Here is a 24292-nt window from a genome sequence, read left to right as displayed (position 1 = left end):
TATATTATTAATATTAATAATGATTCTTTCTCTCTTCTACAATTTTTTGAAGATAAACTTTAAAGTAAATGAATAACAGTACTTTCTCTTCCAAATCAGGAAAAGGTTTTTTGTAGCAGTTTACGAATTTAATGACTCAAATAGATTACCATTTTCTTCAAATAAAATTATTTTAAGTTGTATTCAAACTTGGTTTAGTTTCATAATAATTATCGTTTGACATCACTCATGATCAAGTTTTGTTCCTCCATTTTATTCGAATTCAAAATAATTCTCGTAAAATATGGGTGAGACACTAGTATCAAAGAAGGTATATTAAGACACGAAGACTTAATTTTTTTTTTTTTTTTTTTTTCCGAATTATGCTTTTACGTCCAAAAATAGGAGCTCTGGGTAAATAACTGCAATATTATCTTTTATTTTCACTCTGAAGTTACAAATTCGTTATTACTATAGTTATTTACAATTTTTCTGATTATTGTTGGATTATTCTTTAACAAAACATATCGATGAGTAAACGATCCTTTTACCTCATACAAGGAAGTGTACTAAAGTAGATTTGATTTTTTAGTGTAATGATGTCTTGTCGGCAAATGCTAAACGCATGAAAAAAATTCTTTTGACTTATGTAATAAAAGCAAATACATGTTTAACATTTTAAATACATGTTTCTCAAAAACTTATATTGATCTTGCTTGTAGGCTGCATACTAGGGGATCAGGGGATCATACTCGGGGGCTGCATACTAGGGGGGGCATAATAGTTTTGCTGGGAATGAAGAAGAAATGAGAATGATTTACTAAACATCGGGTTTGGCACAACTAAACAATCATTGGATTATTAAGCGTCGGGTTGGTATTGCATCGGGTTTGGGTTCTTTTTGAGAAAAATGTCTGGAGGAGGGGGAGGGGCGAACCTTTTGGAAAAGGCCAAATTAAATAAATAAATAAATCATGTGTTAAAGGCAATTGAAAATATACATTTTGCTTCCAAATTTCATTTTTTCAGATGTTATCATGTAGTCGAAACTCAAGTTTCTAACTTAAAGTAAAGCCTGCAATAAGCTGCGCTTAGCCCATACAGCTGTAATTATTTGATTGGAAGAGGTTTAATTCAAAAGTCAACATTGCTCCTTCGAGATCGATCAAACCAACTTCCAGACGTACCAGGGTCAGTCTTGTTCAAGTTTTTTTTTTTTTTTTTTTTTTTGCAAGTTATGTTCTATTTTTTTTTAAATATGCTTTTTTTCAAGTGCTAAAATAGTGTAAAAAAGCAGTGCTGCGGAGTCGGAGTCGAACTGATTTTGGAGAGGAGTCTGAATCGGAATGTGTTGGTTAATAATGACAAGAGTCGGAGTTGGAGTCGTTTCACTCAATGCCCGTAACACTGCCAGTGATTGCTGGATCGGAGTGAGAGTTGGAATCGAACTGATGTTAGGGTAAAGGAGTCGGAGTTGAATGCTCTAAAATTTTTGAAGCTGGAGTCGACCATTTTCCCTCCGACTCCGTAGATCTGCAAAAAAGATCCATGTATGGAAATTTTGGGGTAAGACTTAGAATTTACACTTTTTCCTCTTGGTCCGGAAAGTGAGTGCAAACTTAAAATTTGAAAGTATGACAGATTTCAACTGACATGATCAATAAAAAGTTTGAAACTAATGGTTATGCATTTTCGAATTATGAAAAGTGCTTCAAAAAATTTTAAAAATGAAAAAAGGTAGGTATATAGTAAATTTAAAAAAAAAAAAAAAAGAAAGAAAAAACCTTAATCGGAGTCGAAGGCTCTGAAATTCCCGAATTCGGAGTCGGTCATTTTTCTTCCGACTCCGCAGTCCTGCTTAGAACTACTGGTGTGACTATTCATTTGTATAATTTGAATCTCGCTCACTACTTTAACTTTTATTTTCTATTTCAAACATGCTTCGAGGGCCCACACATTTTCTTCCAAATAGTCTGTGATTTGTAGGATGATATTTTTAAAAATCTAGGAATGAAATATGTTGGCGACCCCTATGAAACTATCATGATTATTTATAAAGAAAGAAAGGAAGGAAGGAAAAATCATGGATTTATTTTTATACTATTTAATTGCAAAATTTAATGCAGCCCACCGGGCAAATGTCCGGCTGCCCGCCGGTTCCATCAGGCCTAATCGATGTAGACCTTTTATTACCATAGAAAATAATTAAAATCCGTAAAAATTTGCACCTTTTCTAATTTTTTTAGCGCAAAATTTTTATCCGTTTCCAGTTTCTATTTGTTATCAAATAAAATACTTGTAATTGGTTTTAGCAAGCAAGGCTCTTCAAAAGATATTCATTTTTTTCTCTTGATTCTGCTTTTGCAATAGCAAAACTTAGTAGTTGTGATTGCATTCCCTTTTTCGTGTTTTCCCAAGTTATCTCGGAAAAATAAAATAATGAAAGAAAATATAAATAAATTTAATTTTATACATGCTCTGACTCGCGAGGTTCATCTGTACATAATATAAAATGAAGTCTCTAAAAAGCGTCTGTGTGTTTGAACTCGCAAAACTCAAGAACTACCCGGCCGATTTCGCTGAAATTTTCACAATTTGTTCTGCAGACCAGTTCGAAAAAAATTCGATGACTAGTTCTTTTTTCTCCCCCCCCCCCCATTTAGGCCCAATTTTCACATAAATTCCCGAATTTGGGGGTGAAAAATTACTTGCATATATTAATATTACATATCGTTGGAAAGGGTAGAATTTTCCGCGTTCTACGCAATTTGTTTCAATGCTCTAACTTAGTTACGGCGGGAGTTATTAGCGTTTTTACTTCGAGCTCTTTTAGGCTTAGCTGAAATTTAGGCACTATTTCCTTCTTAAATCTATCAATAAAAAGTGAAAGAATTGTCCCACAGTTTTCTTTTTGACACCATTGGAAAAAGCGACATTTTTCACTCCAGATCTAACACGACCTGTGGTCGAAAGTTTAACCCTCTATCTCCATTAGAAAAAAGTTACAAGCGAATGAAATGAAGTTCAAAAATCTGTTCTCTATTCAAGTTTTTAACCATTTTATCTTGCGTTTCCACGGTAACGCTTGTTGAATCCATTGTTCATTTCCATCTTTCTCATTTTCAATTCTTAAACTTATTTTATTTTGTGTTTCTATGGTTACGTTTTTTAAATCCTTCTTTCTCATTTTATTTTAATTTCTTTAAAGTATTTTAATATCTGTCGTCATTGTTTGGGGGGGGGGGGGGGTTGCATGATGTTTTTTTTCTTTTATTTATGCCTGATTGTTGAATATACGTCACTTGACACAATATTTGTTTTCAAAGTAGACCGAGCAAAACCGGGCAATGCAGCTATTCTTAATATAAAGCTAGGCATCGGGCTCAAGTTTCTTTTGAATTTCTTAACTTAATATTAGTTACTGTTCTTCTGCTACTTAAGATGTGGATTTCTCTGCTCCCCAATAAATATGTTGAGCTAGTGGATGAGCACCGCTATACTCTTGAGCCCTAGAGTTTCCACCACGTAAATTTGTGTGTATATAAGGTTTGATTACGGAAGAAGGAGGGGGGACACTGAATATCTTAATTGGTCATTAACCCCATCACCCTAACGTTACCAAACATGACCTACAATTTTGTTTCTTTAATTTTGAAACTTTTTCGGTTGTGCACCTCGACTCTCACTCCCTACAAAATGCCATTACAGATCGACTAAAATCTCGTTTATTGGACTTCAATTTCTTAAAATTATTTGGAGGTGAGCATCCAACCCTTGTCTGCATGAAATCACTGAAGATCAACTAAAATTGCGTTTTCAGAGCTACAATTTCGAAAATTTTCCGGGGGAGAACCCCCGGACCCCCCTTATTTCTGTAAGTGCAACATTACATTCACAACTACATTAATGTTTTTAAGTTTCTTTCACACATTTTTAATGATTTTACATCATATTCAGATTTTTCGTCAAATTCTGATTCTTAGATTGTTTTAGTTTATTGATCTCGCGATGAACCCGCTTACAAATGCCTAGTTTCATGTTTTTAATTTTAAATTTAATTTTATTTTCTTAATTATTTTATTTTATCTATATTAAAATTTTTATTTTTTGCTTTTAATTTTTATGGGGAATTCGTGTTGTTAGACGCCAAGAATGATTAGTTTCTTTATCACCTAAATTGGAGGAGGGGGGGGAATCTTGCAAACTAAAATTTGGCTATGCCCCCCTGTCGGGCAAGCTTACCCCTCCGTCGGGGATTTCCTAGCGCCACCACTGATTGCGAGAAAAAAAATGTGAAAAGTAATGGATAAAATGTATTTAAGAATCTAAATAACCACACAATTTTATTATATAGACGACCCCCGCGCATCGAGTCAGAATTAATACGTACAAACAGGATTGCAACAACGTAACACGTGGAACGTTGCGTACGAAAAACGAAGATTTTCCCTTTCCCCAAGATCCTGTGCTTGGCAAAGAAAAAACCGATAAACTGCCAATTATAGTAACCGTCACACTTCCGTCGCCCGTGACAATAGCTTATTTTGGTTACTTACTGCCACGGGCTTTCCGTGTCAATAGGCGCAGCCTTCTAAAGGCTGAAAAAGCAACTTTAAAGCTATTATTACGGCTTTCCGATTTCTCATAATAGCAGGCCCTCTGCTTGCGGAAGTACTAAATTTTCTAAGAATGACATTTCGGCCTCTTCATACATCCTCATTCTTCGGTAATTCAACTTGATGCGCAACATCAGGGGACTTTCGTTATGACAATGTAATGGAAGAAAAAATCAATTTACTTAACTTGAATGATTTTCACTGAAGCGAAAAGGACTATGAATTATAATAAACAGACAAAAGGGGTAACTTAAAACTTAGTATACTGTATTACTGGTTGCAACTAAGATTTAAGATGAACTTGAGGGAATTTAAGAGAATGGAACAACGACCTATCCACACAATCCCTGAACCCAAAATTCTTTCTGAGTTGCATATGAACTTATAGTGAACATAATTTTTTCCACCATCCTTCATTTTTCATAAGACAAACAGTCGGAACTGGAAAAAAAATCTACGAATATCTGATTTTTTTGGATACTACATAGAGACTTTTTCGATGTATAGAAACAAACTTTCTATGTAATGGACAGAGCCGGCCTTAAGCCGATTTGAGCAAAAGATCCCAATGGGGCCCCGCGCCAGCAGGGGCCCCGCTCTAAAAAAATATTTTTTTTCCTCACAAAAGAAAATAAAGGAAATAAAAAAAAATTAATTTGAATTCTGAAATTTTGAGTTCAAATTATGTTTTTCGCAATCACGAACTGAGACAGGACCCTACTCATTGGAGTTATTGTTTCTAGAAACGGCTCCTGTCCCCCCCAATCCTGCCTCTCCTCCTGGGCGGTTACGTGTGCATAGTTGTGTGTGTGCGTAGACCTGTGTGAAATCGTGTGTGTGTGTATGTGTGTGAATGTGCGTGTGTGTAGGACATGGACGCCTCCGATCAGGAAAAGCAGATAGCTCAAAACCGGAGCTGTCGCGCCGCGCCGCCAGCAGAGGACGGTGGGCGGTGGCGCTACAGAAGCGTCTGGTCCAAGTTGAAAAAGGCACGGACACCAAAAACGGTCAAATGAGAACAATAAGCAATCGTGATTGCTCAATAAGGTTCAAATGAACTTAACTGATATTAATCATAATATGCTTAACTGATATTTAATCTGGCGGGTATAGAGTTACTTTCAGTGCAATTGAGGTAGTATAGGGGGAATTTCCTGAGGCTTTTAGCATCCCTATTAAGTCCAAAACTACTAGTCTCAAATAAATTTCCTGAAGAAAAAAATAAAACATACAGCCAGCTAAAAATTTTTAAATCCATATCTAAGGCGATACCTGCTGTATCCTATAACTTCCGATCAAGAGAAAGGAACTAGGTAGTGGGGAACCAAAGTACAAATTTTTAATGATTATTAGCAGTCCGCAATAACGTAAGGATCAAGGACCCCTATCCCAGGATCTACTCGTATTACATGGGCAATGCGGAAATTTACATGAAACTCCGAAATTTCAGGAATTTCCAGCGCTATCTTTTTAATTTCATTTATATATTTACTTTTATTATTTTTTTTACTTTCTTTATTAGTATTGATAAAAAAATCTTAAAACTTAGCAGCAATGCCAATTTTTTTACTACACAATTAACACCAACGTAAGTGCAATTCTGAAAAATAAATAAATAAATGATAAACTTCAAATACTGCGTATTTAATATGCGGAAAACATCTCCGTAACAATTCTAAAGAAAGCAAATTACCATTCTTCTTCTAACGTTTATACATATAGAATGGAATTTGGTTTTTAAATCTTCAAGGTCAAAAAATTACTTGGAGCCAACCAAACCCTGACATCTCTCTTAACGTGACTGAAGATGCGTGTTTAAGACCTTTATTTCAAAATGTTCAGGTGAAGGCTACTCAAACGCTCACCCTTACCTCAACGTTATCACAAAAAACTGACTAAAATTACATCATTCAGTTTTCAATTTTAAAGGATTTCCAAGGAAGGAAGAGATTTATAAATTTCCTTCTTCTCTTCTATCGTCTCTAAAGGTAGCCTAAAATAGTGTTTTTAAGATTCAAATTTCGAAATATTTCATGAGGAAGGTCTCTGAAACATTTTTACTATCTAATGACCCCTTTCTTTAGCATCAGCACAATAGCTTAAAATTTCCCTTTTAGAAAATACTACCACAAGAAAACACTCGAACCCTTCCTTCAAATGGATAGCATAAAATTCATTTCAGTATCGAAAAAAATTCCGGGAAAAAACTCCTCCCGTTTCCCCTATCGTTACCAAGCAGGGTATAAAACTGAGTTTTTTTTTGCGCCATAAAACCCTCTATTTTGAAAGTTTTCCGTAGGAGATCACTAAATTCCTTTCTACTCCATTTTCATCAAACATCATCTAATGGGGACAAAAATTTCTGAGAAGAGCCCCCAATTCCCTATCGTTACCAAAATTAATCTAAACTTATCTTAAATTTTAAAATAAAATTTGGTTGGCGGGGAACCTCCGCCTCTCTCCCTTTCCCTTTAGTTTACATAAAATTGTCCAAAGTGGCGATTTTAGACGTCAGCTTTGAAGACTCTTCCAGGGACCGTGGGTGTTTTATCTGACCTCTAACGTCCCTCTTCTCTCCCTCCTCCCCTCAAAACTCATCTCCGTACCAAAACTGCCTTTTTAAACTTCAATTTCGAAAAATTTCCAAGGAGAGCTCCCCCGTTCCCTGCAATTCCGTTCCACTTCTGACACCCCAAAGACGTCTGGTCTTTTGCTTGTGGTCAAAAATTACTTTTTTTAGGACCGATACATTTTGGTGCATTTTCCTTTTCTGTCCTAAGTTATAAATTGCGCTAGCCGCTTACACTGAAGTGACAAAAGTCATGGGATACGTCTTAATATCGTGTAGGTCCTCCTTTCGCCCGGCGAAGTGCAGCAACTCGACGTGGCATGAACTCAACAAGTTGTTGGAAGTCTTCTGCAGGAATATTGAGCCATGCTGTCTCTATAGACGTCCATAATTGAGAAAGTGTTGATGGAGCAGGATTTTGGGCACGAACAGACCTCTCGATGATGTCCCATAAATGCTCGATGGGATTCATGTAGGGCGATCTAGGTGGCCAGATCATTCGCTGGAATTGTCCAGAATGTTCTTCAAACCAATCGCGAACAGTTGTGGACCGGTGACATGGTGCATTGTCATCCATAAAAATCCCATCGTTGTTGGGGTACATGAAGTCCATGAATGGCTGCAAGTGATCTCCAAGTAGCTGAACATAAGCATTTCCAGTCACTGTTTGGTTCAGTCGCACCAGAGGACCAAGTCCATGCCATGTAAAAACAGCCCACACCATTATGCTGCCACCACCAGCTTGAACAGTGCCTTGTTGACAATTTGGGTCCATGGCTTCGTGGGGTCTGCGCCACACTCGAACCCTACCATCAGCTCTTAGCAACTGAAATCGTGACTCATCGGACCAGGCCACGGTTTTCCATTCATCTAGGGACCAACCGGCGATGTCGTGCTGTCAGTAAAGGCACTCGAGTCGGTCTTCTGCTGGCATAGCCCAAGGAAGACAAATGGACCTTATTCACGGTTTGCCAACGGTACCATCAGCTGTCCGTCTGCGGGTATTTTGACCAACTACGCAGTGTTAGTAGTGCTAAAAAAACTCGTTTTATTTAAGGATAACTGGACTTCATGCACATCCTGAACATGCTTAGGGCTTATACAGACTTATGACCGCATGAAAAATGCCGAGAAAAGGGAAAAGTATAACAAGAATTCGAGTTTTAACCATGTTTCTGATGAGGAACCAAAGAGGCTTAAACCCATGAAAATACGATAATAAAGAGAGTATTTCGTATTAAATGAATCGTTCATCATTCTTTTACAAAGTTTCTTAGTTAAAAACTTAAAAAAACCTCTCATTTTTAAATAGAAAGAAGAGTTTATAAGCCGTATAAATACAAGTGTTATTATACGCTGTAGTACCGGATTTTCGTCTGCTACAGTTCCCACAATGCACTGCAGTGCCAGTTTTGACACGCAGTGACGTCAGATGAATACTGTCCATTTCGCCGCACAGTCCTACCAGACACGTCCCTCGTACGTCCCACGTTGATTTCTGCGGTTATTCGACGCAGTGTTGCTTGTCTGTTAGCATTCACAACTCTACGCAGACGTCGCCGGTCTCGGTCGTTAAGTGCACTCGGTTGACCACTGCGCTGTCCATGCTGGGATGTTATGCCTGAAATTCGATACTCTCGGCACACTCTTGACACAGTGGACCTGGGAATGTTGAATTCCCTAACGATATCCGAAATGGCATGACCCATGCGTCTAGCTCCAACTAACATTCCGCGTTCAAAATCTGTTAATTTCCGTCGTGCGGTCATAATCACGTCAAAATCTCTTCACATGAACAACTTGAACACAAATGAAAGCTCTGCGAAAGCACTGCGCATTTATACCTGTTCTACGCGATGCTACTGCCATCTGTATATTTGCATATTGCTATCCCATGAATTTTGTCACTTCAGTGTAATTCCAACGGTGTAGGGGTTCTCACTTCTCCAAGTTGCACAATAATGATCGATAGAAAAATGATTTTTTACTGGGTGGGTTGATTTATTCCATGAAAATAAAAATTAAAAACTCCAACTGTATGGACTTTTACCAAGTTATTTCACAATAAGCGAACTAAGAATTGGAAGAGAGAAGTCTACGGCGACCATCCGTCCCGGTTTTGGAGACAATATTCCACATTTTTTGGAGGTTATTTAATCAGTCATGTTAAATTCCCATAATATCGTCCAATTTTACAAAAAAAAGGAAGAAAAAATCAGCATCTGAGAAGTTATTCCCTCAGTCCCACACTTCTTTTGACACACCAATTTTCTCGTGCACCAACCGCATGTGATTGGGCATAAAGATTCTTAGAGCTACTTTTCTTACGTTTTTAAAATGTACACTTATTTTTGTGGCCACTCATTCACTCGTTTCTTAAGAAATAAAAATATAAAAATCGAACGTGATATAGAAATTTGAAAGAAGACGGATAATTGCGGAATTTTCGAATCCTTGCCTGAATTTAAAAAAAAAATCGGTCAGCACTTCTCGAATTTGTACGATCAGTCTGTAAGGGGCCCCGCCAGCTTTCTCTAATTGGGCCCCGCATGTGCTAAGGCCGGCTCTGGTAATGGACATGGAAATTTGCTGGGATTTCGATATATAAAGGTTTGACTGTATTAGGGAGATTGATGAAAAATTCAGGGAAATAGCCATTTTTCAGGAAACTCTGGTTTTACGACATTAAAATTTAATAAAAACACAGGATACAAATATAAGAAATGCAAGATAAAAAAAAAAATTCTATACAGGTTTAACTTGCACCATAACAAACAATCAGAAGCTTTAATCAGTCAATTTGTGCAGTGGACTTAAATGAAACATGATAAAATTTGAACTAACTAGGAGCATTTTTATAAAAATTCCTAAATGGATTCGTATTAACAATAAAAAACTAAAAGAGAAATGCAGAAAAAGAGAGCGCTAAATAAGCTCAACTGTACAAATAATTGCTAATCACATTACTTTTAGAATAAATAATACTTAGTTTGGATCTACAATCTGTGTTATTTTCATAGAATATGCAGATCTCAGTTATAAGCGTTTGTATTATACAAAAGGAAAGGCACTAATAATAAAAACTTAGCAATCTACCTGCATGTATTACTTAAAACTACACACTTAGTATAAATTACTTAATTTTAATTATTTTAATCAGATAGACTACACATCTATGCGGAACGAAATAAAATCATTCCCTGAAAAAGTTTAAATCTGGAACAGTATTGAACGATTTATGAAGTCACATATAAAATCTTGCAAACAAATTAAATGTCAGCAAATAATTATCTTGCAAACAAATTCATTGAACATATTACTTACTAATCATGTTATCACAAATTAACAGCTAAAATCCAAAATTTTACTTACACGGCGTAAATATCTCACGGCATCCCACCTCAATGTGATGAAATTTTTCGAAGAAAACTCAAAAAACATATTAAACAACATAATTCATACAAGAAATTTAACTATTAAAAACTTAAAACTATAATCCTGTTTAATTATTCACAAAAGCAACTGCAAAATTCCACTCTTCGTGTCTTTGTCAACATCCAATCCAAATAGGCCTAACCTATCGATATAATCCACTATATCAATAACACGTGCAAACTTGGCGAAAAAGTTAACATTGGCCTCTTCCTTTTTCCGTTAGCTAAAGGTTGCTAGAGCGCTCAGATAACGAGCAGGGGGGGGGGTGTAGGAACGGGGGAAAGAACGGCAGTCCCTCAGGCATTCCTTCAATCGGCAAAAACCCAAGTGAGCATATGAGAAGGAATAATACTTATCGTGATGTATTTTGCAGTTAGTTCTTTAAGGTATTTTGCTATTTTTCAATATGTTTCCTAATCCAATTTATTTTTTATAAGTCAAGGGTTGTAAGAATGCCTCTAAAATTTATTTTTTAAAAATTTCTTATAAATAACTAGTAAAAAAATAGATACAAAAAATGTCATTTGAAAATTGTTTTTTGATTTTTTTCCAAAAGATGTGAGGTATAAGAACACCTCCTTGCACCCGTGCACATGCTCTTATTTCCTGTGGAAGTAATAGGTGTCATATCATTGTCGTATGATTTACAAAAGTAAAAGAAAAGGAAGGAAAAGAATAAGTTAAAAAAAAAATAGCTGTATTCGTGCATGAAACGCAACGAAAATCCGCTTATTTCAGAGACCGCAGAAGAAAACGTAGTTCCACCTAGAGTCCCTATTCACCAAATTCCAAGCCACGCTTACTCTTTTGAACACTAGGTGGCAGGGCTGCACGGTGTCACTCAAAACTTCCGGCGGAAGTCTTATTTGTATTGCTTCTTACGACGAATTGCTCTGTTTACGTATCTGTAATTTGATTGAATTTTTTAAATTAATCATGAATTTCAAAGGCGCAAAATTTTCGTAAAAATAGGGGATGTTGTTCTGCTTTCGGGTACAGCATGAGGACAGGAGCAAATAAGATGTCAGAAATAAAGATGTTCAAATTTCTAAAGGTCCTGATCGTCGAATCAAAGCCAATGCTTTAAAGCGAAAGGATTGAATCTTAATGAATATTATGTAGTAAACACACTTTGTGCGAGGTATTTACAAGCTGGAAACATTCAACTTAATTTCATCAGCTTTGTATTTTTACTGTAATGTGTGAAGATCTATATTGATCTATATTAAATTGATTTATTAGAAAAACTCAACCTGAACAATTTTTTATTTGCTTCCTGCAAAGCTGAAAGTTTCCAGTGTTTTGACGGGTTTCAAACAGTTTGATCTGTGTGATTAAAATAAAGAACCACTATTCATTACCTCATGAGAAAAAAACTTCCCATAGCTCGAACTATCAATAACTCGAACCATTTAGCCCGTCTCTTGGGACTTCGAGTTATTGACGGTACTTTAATATTAGGCGCTCTAAATTGTAAACAAATTTAGATATTCGACAATCGGTAAACAAACACATTAATTAAAGTTATAGTATAGTATCATAGTATAGCTATTCGTATTACATTCAAAGCAATTTTAACGCAGGAGAAGGTACTCGGAGATTAAATTTAAATTTTGTTATCTTTCAATTTTTTTTATGCCTATCAATCTTGCTACAGAAGCAAGTTGATTAAACAAAAACAAAAAAAAAAGTGATGAACAAATATGTAATAAAATATATTAAATATCAAACCTGAAAAATTAGGTAGCAACTGTAATAAGTGTGTGTGAACTGAAAAGCTACAACAGGAGAATTGATTGAATATGACACCAAAACTTCCTGTCATAGCCATTCTGTGTGAACACAGTGCAGAAAAGCTTCCATCTTTGAAAAAATAGCTTCAACTTAAGAATAGGAATTACAATTCACAACGTACTTTTGCAATCCAGTAGATTTGTGATTCTTGAAAGCAGACTTTGTATCAACTTTATTTCTGTTTAGGAGCTTATCATTGATGCTTATCATTGCTTATCATTGAAATCGCGGTAATGATCGACAAACGAAGACTCGTTTTTTTTTTTCTTATTTCTGTATTTAAAGGATCAGGAAAATCAGATCCGTTGATCGACAATTTTTGAGAATAGCAAAGCCTATTATACTCATTTCATGCATTAAAATACGCAAAAGACATGATTCTACCTAGAACTGAAAGAAAACAATATTGCCTGAACACTGTAAACATCAATCGTTAGTAATAGATTCGCCATCCATCTACTAAAGGATCGGTAAGGTCACAGCCATTGAAAGATAATTTTTAACAATAACTAAGTTTGTCTCTCTTATTTAATGCATTGAAATACGCAGAAGACATTATTCTGCTTTTTAAAGAAGCACAACAAAATCGCTTTCGCTATGAACACCTATCTCTAGCAATGGAGATTGGCGCTTAACCGGAAATAAGACTCGCTACTTCCGGTCTACGTCAGTGGTTTGTTTGTTTATTTAGGATATTTGGTGAATATGAAAACGTAGTTTTCAGAGTTGCGACAACGCGGTATCATTTTCCTATTGGTCGAAGACCGCCTGAGGCAAGGTTTCTTCTTCTCCCGTAGGATTAACATGGAGCGTATGACAGTGCTGTGGAAAAACCCAGAATCTGAAAAATTAAAGGTGAGTCCAGGATTTTAATGCTCATATTACTGTTCTACAATGTTCAAATTATATGTGTGTAGCTTTACTTGAGTGAGTCCATTCCTATTTCTTTAACTATCACGTAATTATATCAAGAACATGTGTTCCGGTGTGCTAAAATTCCATCCTGACGCTTTATTTGGGTCTTTTATAGTTATTTTTTCTGTTAAATCGATGATTCCAATCACAACGTTATTGAAAAACAACACTTTAAGACAAGGCAAAAGTTTAAATTGTGTAAATTAAATTTTTTTAGCGATAGATCTCTGTATTCGGTTTGGCGCGATCAATTTCGTGCTTGGCGACGAGTGGAAGTAAACAAAACATACACTTGTGATGTGAAGAGATCTTAACTTGTGGTTTGTATTATAAATGCTTTATGCTGCGGAAATTTTTATTTTAAATGAATGTGACTTGATATTAAAACCCATTTTAACTTATGTTTTAATGTTAAGGTTTCTATTTTTCCTGATCATTTCTTAGACAAAAATTGACTAATGTATCGTTTTTCATGTTCCTTCAAGCAATCTTCACTTTATGCAACGTAAGTATTAAGTGTCAAATTTTTGTTTTTTTGAAAGGAGACGCAGAGGAAATAAAATGCTTATAAATTATAGGACTTTCAGTGCTTGCTGGCAGTATCTTTTAATAACATTTTGATTTATGGAAACGTCTTGTTATGATATTCTGCTAAATGTTGATTAGTTAAAATTTGTTTAAAAAAAACGTCAGTTCGATTATGAAATTAATGTGACCACATGAATTTGCCAAAGCGTTTGAGGTGGATATGAAGTACAACACTTGCTTGACACACAGTACATTTTTTATCGATTTTTTAGGTTGAGCGAGCCAATTTAAAATGTATTATTTTATTAAAAATTTAAAGAATTGTAGGTAGTTTTGGTTATTTTGGTAATTTACTCTTTTTTATTCAACAAGCATGCCAGTCGCTGTGTGTTCCATCATAAACAGAAAACTGAGGTGTTCTAAGTTCGGTTCAAGTAGTGTGTTGGCACATTTTATTATGCTCTAATTAGGGTTTACTAATTTTTAGGTTTCCTTGTTATTTCCTTTACCTGCTATTTCTTTATCACCTGAAGAATCAAGTGCATGCTATTACCCCACTTCAGGTTCGTAAAAATTTCTATTTTTATTGAGAAAATGATTTTTAAATAATTATGCCATGATTGATACATAGTTAAGTTTTAACAACTTTTGAATTACCTTTGAGGTAAGGACTGTTATCATGGGTTTTTGAGATTGTAAATGTCCTCCCAGCCACAAAGCTCTTGTTTGTCAGAAATTAGGTACATTTAAAGTTTTTCGGGTTGAAATATCAATACTTTTATAATAAAATGCTGAATCAAAGATTTTTTAAGTGAAACTTTTTATGCAAGGGCTTTGAAGTTATATCCAACCTTTTTGTGTGATGAAAAGTGGTGAGGATAAGCAATGTCGGTTAGAAGGAAAATAGTGGCTTGCTTGCCTTCAGATATTGGAGGAAAGTGAGACCTTGCGCTCTTCTCGCTTTCTTTCTCATTTTGTATGGTTGCATGTACTACGTTTAGGCAGCGCGGAGATCAATATGTACATTTGTAATTACTTACTTTAGTTATCGTAAACAGATCATTTCTCTTCTTAAGAAGGAAGAAGATGATCATTATAAGTGGACACATGTATATAATTTTATGTAAGAAAATGAATAAGAAATACAATCTATTCAAAAGTGTTTGATGAACAATTAACATGTTTCGCGTCTATCGTGTGTCATTATGATACAACCCGTTTCTTGGAATCAAACTTTAAAAGAATTCTACTCTTCTAGATCAGCAGAAAAATAAAGTACATGAAGCTCTCACCCCACATCAATTTCGTAAAAATTTCGATATTTGGTGGAAAAATGATTTTTAAATAATCCTATCTTGATTAATGTGGAGTTAAATTTTAACTAGTGTGGCATTTTAAAATAAAGGCTGTCATAATGGATTTTTGAGATTATCCGTAAAGATCAGGGTTCGAAAATATCCGATATTTTGATATATATTGGATATTTTGATATTTATCCGATGTTTTCAATCAATGCAAAATAAAGTCTTTAGTAACTGCTTCCTTAAATCAGAGTTGTTTATTTCTCTTATATTATTATAATTATAATGCATCCACTTTAAAAGTAATGTTTCTTTCATTGTTTATATTCATTTATTACATGTTCGTGATTTTGCCTCACCCACTCAAAAGGTAATTCAATTGCATCTGAGTTCATTTCAACCACTCATAAAAATAAATGTATAAATAAACAAATATTCAATTTATCAGAGATTATCTTAATTTGTTAAAGGCTTTAGAAAATCAATACTTTTGTCAGGAAATAGAACATTGAAATAAAGAGGAATTCAAATGCTCTAAAACAATGGTGCCCAACATACGGCTTTCAAAACTGATTCATGTGGCCAGCTGAAATATCAGGTATAGATAATGAATTTACTGAAAAATGTGGCTTTATTTTAAAGAATCTAAATTTAAGCATCAGTTATATTGCATTCTCTATATTTTTACTTCACTTAAATTTATATGTTAAAGCCAAACAAGAACAGTTTATAAATAGTTTCTACAGTATGCACTCACATTTTTTCAATCACAAGCACAAGTAAGCTCTTTGATGAGGTTATGGCATTCAAATGGCATTCACGTAAAAGTTTAAGACAGGAGTTTAATTTTTTTTCTCCTCAATCTTGACTAAAACCAATAAAAAAATTAATTTATAGTTTTCTGAAAATTACTCAGGATTGCTGAAATAACACTTTCTGGAAAAAAATTTGTTCAATATAACTGTGCCATGTGATTTCGTGATAGGATTTGTAGGACCATAGGAGCTATTTGTTGGTCAGAAAATAAAATAAAGAATATTTATATTATTGAAATAATTGGGACTGGAACAACGTGCCCCACTGTCCAACATACCCCACCTACCCCTACAATTTTGCTGTGGATATTCCTAAGTGAAGTGCAGAAAAAACAAGCAAGTTTTCTCACGGTTCCTATAAAATTTGGAATCATGAACAATCATTACTTATTTTAGTCATCATAAACTGATGATTTCTCTTCTTAAGAGCAAAGATGATGCACACTAAAAAATATGTACATAATATTATGTACATAAATGAATGAAAAACACAATCTATGCTAGTCAAAAGAGATTGATGAATTAAAATATTCCCTGTAATATGTGTTTTACTTTTTCATGTGTTTTTAGAACACCCTGTTATTTGAAATTAAACTTTACAACACACTTAATGCAAAGTAGTTGAAATACAGCTCTATTTCAATTAAAGTGTGTTTATTTATTTTCCATTTATAATTTTATGAACTACTTTAAAAAACATTCCTGCCAATTCAAAACATCAGCCGTACTGATGATTTAGCACATTTGAAGAGTTTTACTTCAGCTTTTAAATTTATTTGCCCTTAATGTTTTTTAAGTTTCTTCCAGATATTCTGCAACTTAAAGAAAGCTCAACTACTAATTGAATTGTAGCCTTGATGCAGATGTTCTAGAAAACTCATGATAATATTGTACTGTTTGCTTAAAAAATTGTATAATAGAATGATCTCCAGTGTTAAGTTTACAAGGATGTCCAGAAATCATTTTTGAAGTTTTCTTAGCTTGACAGCTTTATCAAAACTAATTTTAATGAAGTTGTTTAAAAAATAATAATAAATTTCCATGCATAATATGCCATTCATGTTTGTTATGTTGAAAACTTCAGGAAATTTGTTACCGAAATGGTCTTTGGACTTTCAACAACGACATACAAACCAACGAAAATTTTGTGTTTAAATGCTAAATAGTGTAATTAAATGAAATTTTGATCTTCTTCATACAAACAATGCTGTATTTCTGATTTGTTACGCTTATTATCAAATTAATTGTCATTCATTTGTATAATAATATTGAAATGTAAAGAGGTTAAACAAACAATACTTTTGCAACAGAAATTTTGAAATAGTAGCTGGAATTCTGTTTTGATTCTCTAAATTTAGAGTTTTGAATTTGTTTTGTAAATCAAGTGCTTTCTTTAGATTTATGCTTGTTTGTCATGTAAAAATATTGTCTTCAATTCAGATTTATAATAAATTTTTTGGTATTTAAGACAAGGATAAAAAATTTAGGTATACATAAAATTATGAAAGATGTATTTAGGTTTGTTCAATGTTATACCTAATTTCAGCATTAAATGAACAGTTCATTTCCGCTTTTTCTGTTCCTGTAATTATCCAGAACCCCCCCCCCCCCTCTCAAAAAGAGATTTTTCTCCCCACTTAAACTACAGGACAGAATTTGAATAACTGCAAATAGCTCCAATTTTGGAAGGGATTGGTAGCAACTGTTATCTTTTAGTCCACTTCTGACTGTCAGTGCACCTGTTCTGTTTCTGACTGAGTTCTGGAAGCATTTTTCAGGATATTAGAACATACGTTGTGTTCATCCATCCATGATATGGGGTAATGAATGGAATAACAATCTATATGAAAAAATCTGAACAAAAAATTCAGTTTATTTCAATCAAGGGAGTTTTTTTCATAAAAATTCACTTCACGAATAGTATAAGAGAAAATAAATTACAAGCATCAGTAAATTTTGCCCTGTCTAATCGAAACTCCCTGATTGAGTAAATGGGAATAAAGCCTATAACAAAATTTATTTTCTTTATGTTTATAAGTGACTGAAAATTTTGATTAAACTAATGTTTTGTCCATAATTATTAATTTTAGGAAATGATACTTTGGAGTAAGGAATTTTTAAAAATTTGGTAATAATAACTACATTTTGAACATCTAAATATTTTGACGTTACGTTGCATTTCAGGAAACACAAAGATTAATCTTTGCTTATTTTGTTACTTAAGCAGTTATTGATAATGATAGTTTGTCTCAAAATCTATAAAAACTACAAATCCTGTTTCGGTACCCTGAATTTGAGTTTGATTGCCTAGTTGAGAAAAATGTCTTTGTTTCCTCTTTTTTTCCTCGTGTAAAAATATTGGAAATTCTGTGTTTGAAATAAAGTTTACAGATGTAACACCAAAACAAAATTGAACATTAGAGACTTTGGTTGTAATTTTTATGTGGTAATGGCCTGAAGACTTTAATTAATGAGTTTAATTAATGAAGGAATTAATGAGTTTTCTTCATGCTAAGTTGTATTTAAAATATCTGTCAAAATTAAATGTAAACATTGCTTTTCCACGAAAATTGAAAATAAGTACAAGTCCTCTACTGGTGCTGTGAATGATTTTTTCTTTGTAATATTGTTTTAATGTGAAAATATTGTTCAAAATTTAAGTAATAGATGTATGATGCAGAGAAATAAATAAATAACAATAGATATATTTGTTTCTTATTCATATGAGTTGAAAATAAGTAATGTTTAAAATTACACCCCCTCAACTCCTCAATTTATTTCTGAATATTTCTATCTACATCAAATTAAAGTAATAATTTTAAATTTTATTCAAATTAATATTTTAACCAAGAGTGCCTACTGAACCACTAAAATATTTAGAGGTTTTTGGTATTTTTTCTTTCTTTTTTTTGGGGGGGGGGAAGGGTTACCTCGTTTTAACCATCTACCTATTTCTAGTATTAAGGTTTCAAATTTTCCTTTGCATATTTACCTTTCAAATTTTTAGTTTAATGTTTAACTTAATCACATTTAAATCAGAAAATTGTACAGGGTAAACTTAAACATGCAATTTTTTTAATAGCAAACCATTTTTATTAGTAATATTGCTTTTTAGATGGTTACAGGAAATATTTTTAGATTTAAAACTCTTTATAACGCTTGCCTTTCCGAAACAAAAACAAGCAATTTCTAATGTCCATTATCTGTCGTTCATTTATTTATTTTCATTTTATTACCTTTTTTTTTATCACTTCATTTATTTTGAATTAATTAAATTCTAATACATAGAAGTAAGAACTCACATGCTGCGAACTCCCAAAAATAAATAAATAAATAAATAAAAATTATTACAAAAAAAAAACTGTCGGCAGATTTAAATGCATATATTTTTGCTGAAATTAAAAAATAATAAACTATTCCTTAGTTTTAACTGTAAAAGGCATGTGACAGCAAAGTTGCACTTTTAGAAGATTAGCCCATTAGTGACTGAAGTTTTTAATTAAACTAATGTTTTCTTTTTCGGATGAAAATGCTGGAAATTTTGTATTTTAAATAAAGTTTATAGATACAATAACACCAAAATATAAATTGAACAACAGAGATCTATGTTGTTTACAACAACAACAAGATTACAACAATAAGGTCATGCTATTGATCTGAAAACTTAGCATGAAATAAATGAGTTTTCCTCATGCTAAATTGTTTTTAATTTTTAGTTTTTGTTTTCTCATAAAAATTCAAAATAAGTACAAGTCCTTTTTTGGTGCTCTGAATTGTTTTAATTTTGTTTCATTAAAAAAATGTCTACTACCTAACTACCTTTCATTCTAGTATTGTTTTGGTATAAAAATGTTGTTGAAAATTTTAAATAATAGATAGTGTAATTTCAAGAAATAAATATAAAACAATGAAGACATCTGTTTCTTATGCATATATGAATTTTAAACAATATATATGTCAAAATACACGCCTGCATCTAGTTTCAAATAAAAATGACCTCTGATTAATATAATTTCGTTTTCAACTAAATACAAATTAATCTATTAACTAGGTGTACCCACTAAACCATTGAAATATTCAGAGGCTCTTAATTTTTTTTTTTTTTTTTTTTTTTGGAGTGGGGGAGAGCGAGATAGGACCCCCGCAGTGTGGGGTGTCCCAGGTCTTAAGGGGTCCAACGGCCTATGAAATTGAAGAAAAAAAATTGAAAAAAAAAAAAAAAAAAAACCTAGCACTAAGACTTATTTAATGTTACAAATATACACTGATGGTCTCTGGGGAGGGGCTATAGAGATTTTGTTGCAGGGAGGCCCAAAATATATAGATCCGGGCCTGGATAGGATACCTTGTTTTAAGCTTCTGCATATTTCTAGTATTACTCTTTCAAACTTTCCTTTGTATATACATGGGTGCCACCCCCCCCCTCCCCGTAGGTGGACATCCCAGGCATATATTTCCTATCGGAATTTTTAAGCTAATGCTAAACTTTTCCATTTAAATCAGAAAATAGTATTTTTTTTCCTTTTATAGAAAAAAAATAAATAAGTAATGCTTTTGATATCAATTTAAGAAATATTTCTATGTTCAAAAATCTTTATAAAACTTAATTAATGTAGCAAAAACAAGCAATTTTTTATGTTCGTTATTTGTTGCTTATTTATTTATTTTCATTTTCTTAATCAGTTTTTATTCCTTCATTCATTTTGAATCAATTCAAACTATAATATAATTTTCGTTGTCTCAGAATCTTTTGATTAATTTAAAATTAATCGTATTAAAGAGAATAAGGTTAAAGAAAAAAAATCTGCTTTTAATTCTGCTAACACAGGGCCATTTTTTCTTTTTCTAATGTTTGAATCAAAATCGAGCGTTTCATTTATTGACAGCATGCATTTTTGAATCCGCGTGGCTTACATCCTTCAGAACCCGTTTCAGCCACTCTTCCCGCTCCCGCTTGTGGCTATTTTTTTAATGAAACTCGAAAGCGAACAAGGAGCCAATCTTGCAGCTCGGCGGCAACCCTATCTTCCTCCTGTAACCGGTTGCGCTTTCCGAGCATAGCTGTTGTCGCAACTCTGAAAACTACGTTTTCATATAGGGACTTTAGTTCCACCCATTCTGATGACATCATAAGTCAACGTAGCTGTGACGTCAATGGTAGACCGTTGCAGATTTATCCGAACGTCAGAAAAGCGAAGATATTGCACTATTTCACCCTGACGCTTTCAGAAACTTCCGGTCTCTAACCGAACTTGAACCATGATTCGATTCGATTCAGAGTCACAACTGACTTCAACTGTATTTATGTCGAGGACTGCATACTAAGTGCCTTGCCTCCATTATTTTATCTACCGATAGATGGCAGCACCATCACCGGATCGAACAGTTAGTGAGAATTTTGAACTAGTCCAGGAGCTAATAGCTACCTAGTACTAGCACCCCCAGAGGTATCGTTTCACTTGGAGGACATTGAGACCACGAGCATATTTAACGTCGCCCAGTCCTCATTAATGACGACGGTGGGTCTTCGACCAGCGAGGATCGAACCCGAGGCCCTCCGGTCCCGAGTCCAATGCCTTACCGATCAGGCTACCACGACCCCCTGAACCAATGATGATGATTCAGAGTCACAACTGACTACAACTGTATTTATGTCGAGGATTGCATACTAAGTGCCTTGCCTCCATTATTTTATATACCGATAGATGGCAGCACTATCACCGGATCGAACAGTTAATGAGAATTTAGAACTAGTCTAGGAGCTAATAGCTACCTGGTGCTAGCACCCCCAGAGGTATCGTTTCACTTGGAGGACATTGAGACCACGAGCATATTTAACGTCGCCCAGTCCCCTTTAATGACGACGGTGGGTCTTCGACCATCGAGGTTCGAACCCAGGACCCTCCGGCCCCGAATCCGACACTCTACCGATCGGGCTACCACGGCCCCGGCCCCTGAACCATGTGCGTTTGTTTTGCGAGCCGTAGCCGAAGTGTTCTTCTTCTCGGCGTGAAAATATCCCATCGGAGCAAGGATATATCCTCCCTCCATTTCTTTTGACCGAATGAAATGAAATGCTGAAATGTTATTTTTATGATGATGATGATGATGATGCAATATTTGGATATTTGGAAGGGAAACCCTTTATTGCGTTACTTGAGTGTGGTTCTGACTTTTGAAACTGTTATTTTTACTTTTTCATAAGTAATTCCAATATTAGTTCCAATGGACAAATTCTTTTTTTCAAAACTCTTTGGAGATTTTCGGACCGAAACGGGGTTAGTAGTACATGTGATTGGTAATAGTATAAAATCAGTTATTGGATATGTTGCGTATGTCCGTATGCACACTGTCTCAGAATTACGCGTCCGCAATTACATTTTTTTAAACTAATTACTGCTGGTTCAGTCGGCCTATTTTCTCGATCGTATATTCGTCAAACAGTGACCGATTGATGGCAAAGAAATATTCGTATTGTGCAAGTTGATCCCAGTGCACAAAAACTCGGCTTAGTTTTTCTACAAGACAAGAAACTTACACAAACCCACTATATTTTGGCTTCAGTTGATATGCGTGTATTCATTAAAGCAGGAGTGCCCATCTCCCCCAATAGCAATGGCACTTAAGCAAGAGCAGTCTTTGTTGCATATCTCCAAATGATATTCTTTCATACTAGTTTTCAAGAAGGAAGACAAGTATAAAGTTGAGAGTAGTAACATCAGAGCTGTAGAGCAGCAGGGAAATAGTTGACTCGTTTAAATCAACCAAAAAACTGCTGACTAGTTTTGTTCATTTTATAAGACTGCAGATAATTCTTCAGAATATCTTAAACAAATGCTGTCAAAAGCCAAGATGGCCCCTTTTTGATTTGATCACAGGGCCCCCATAAAACTTATACTACTCCGATCCCAAACTAGGTCCCCGTAGGATTCCTAAAAGGTAACTAAACTAGATCCCTCTAGTTTCTGACGAGGCTAACATGACCTCTCATCGACCCTGCCTTGTACAGAACTTTTTGGGATAATTAACTGCAGAGCACTCGACAGACAATGAGTTCATAGTTCATAATTTCTGCCACTTAATTACCTTTCAGTGTGAGATTCATTACTGACCTCTTTGCAGCCTTCAAAAATCACTTGTGCCCTTTAAAGTTCCTTGTAACAGAACAGAAGACCTTCCTTTTCACTAAACAAGGATTATCAAAGGCTCTCGTTATCATTGGAAATGTTTGCATTTCAGATGTGTCGAGTTTCATACAAATCAAAATGTCATTCTTCTGCTCAATCAAACATGGCTTGCACTCCAGATAAACAATTTTCAAGAAAATGCCTATCCTTACTGTCTTGATGATCAGAAATCTTGCTGAAAGCAATAATTAACTGGGGAAGGGTCTTTATATGTATTTTAACCCATTGGATCAATATACGTCTCTTGTAATGAACTCACTCGCATTACTTCCTAGACCAATCATAATTGTTTTTAAGGTTTATTTTGTTAGAGATAGCCTTTTGTCATTTAATACTTCTAAAGATAAGAATCCTCTTCCAACTTTTACAGATATTATTAAACAGTACTTAAAGTATTAAACTTTGTCTTAGATTGTAGAAAACTCACGCCCTTACTGTTTAAAAAGTTTTCTTTACATTTAGGACAATATTAAAAAATTTTTTTGGAAAGGTGTTGAAAATTTTTATATTTCCTATGTAGTAGTGTTTTGGACATTATCCTAACACAATGCAGAAACCGCGTGTGATGCAAACCTGGTTTACAAATAGGAAACACTAACCAAAAGAGCTGTAAAACAAAATTAAGGTATCAAGTAAACAAAGTCCCTGGCTTCCCGATGTCAAGATAGGAGACACGGCTTTATAAGGGAAGTACAAAGGGGGGAGGTGTTCAGCGCTCATTAATTCACCACTGCAGCGAGGGAGCAGGCAGGGCTATCCACCAAATGAAGTCTATGTTGATGGGTGTAAGTAAAGACTTGAACTGTCAAATGAAATGAGGTCAGAACTCTATCCTTAGAACAGAGGGTGTTGGAACTAGACCAAAGCAAATGTATAGGGGTGTTGTTGGTTTAACACCCTGCTGTACACTTTCCTATAATTTTGGATGAATCTGGACCTGCATAACCGTTCTGGGTACAGCATTAATTTAGATATCCTTACTGTTAAACTATGTATTCTTGATTTCTTTCTTTCTATTCCTTTTTGAAATCAAAGATTGAATTTCATGCTGAGCATTTCAATTGTGAATTTTGGTTTTTATCAGAAGATTTTAAGGGAAACCAACCATCCTGTAGTCAGTCAAGCTCGAATCCACTTACTCGTAGACCTCACA

The 24292-nt window shown here is 34.4% G+C and overlaps 1 protein-coding gene across 2 annotated transcripts in view; it reads left to right on the top strand.

The window, feature by feature from the left end:
- The first annotated feature begins 21958 nt into the window (after window positions 1-21958).
- The window catches only part of LOC129218544 (uncharacterized), a 49545-nt gene continuing 47211 nt past the window's right edge, over window positions 21959-24292 (top strand). The window contains exon 1 of one of the 2 annotated variants that reach the window (XM_054852843.1): window positions 21959-22230. In XM_054852843.1, the coding sequence (XP_054708818.1) occupies window positions 22178-22230 (53 nt within the window). In that variant the 5' untranslated portion in view covers window positions 21959-22177. The remainder of the gene's footprint in view (window positions 22231-24292) is intronic. The other variant, XM_054852844.1, reaches the window with a different exon arrangement.

This window comes from Uloborus diversus, chromosome 3 (assembly GCF_026930045.1).
Source record: "Uloborus diversus isolate 005 chromosome 3, Udiv.v.3.1, whole genome shotgun sequence".
In the NCBI taxonomy this organism is placed as follows: domain Eukaryota; kingdom Metazoa; phylum Arthropoda; class Arachnida; order Araneae; family Uloboridae; genus Uloborus; species Uloborus diversus.
Note: the sequence above shows the minus strand (reverse complement) of the source record. Positions and strands in the feature narration are given on the sequence as shown.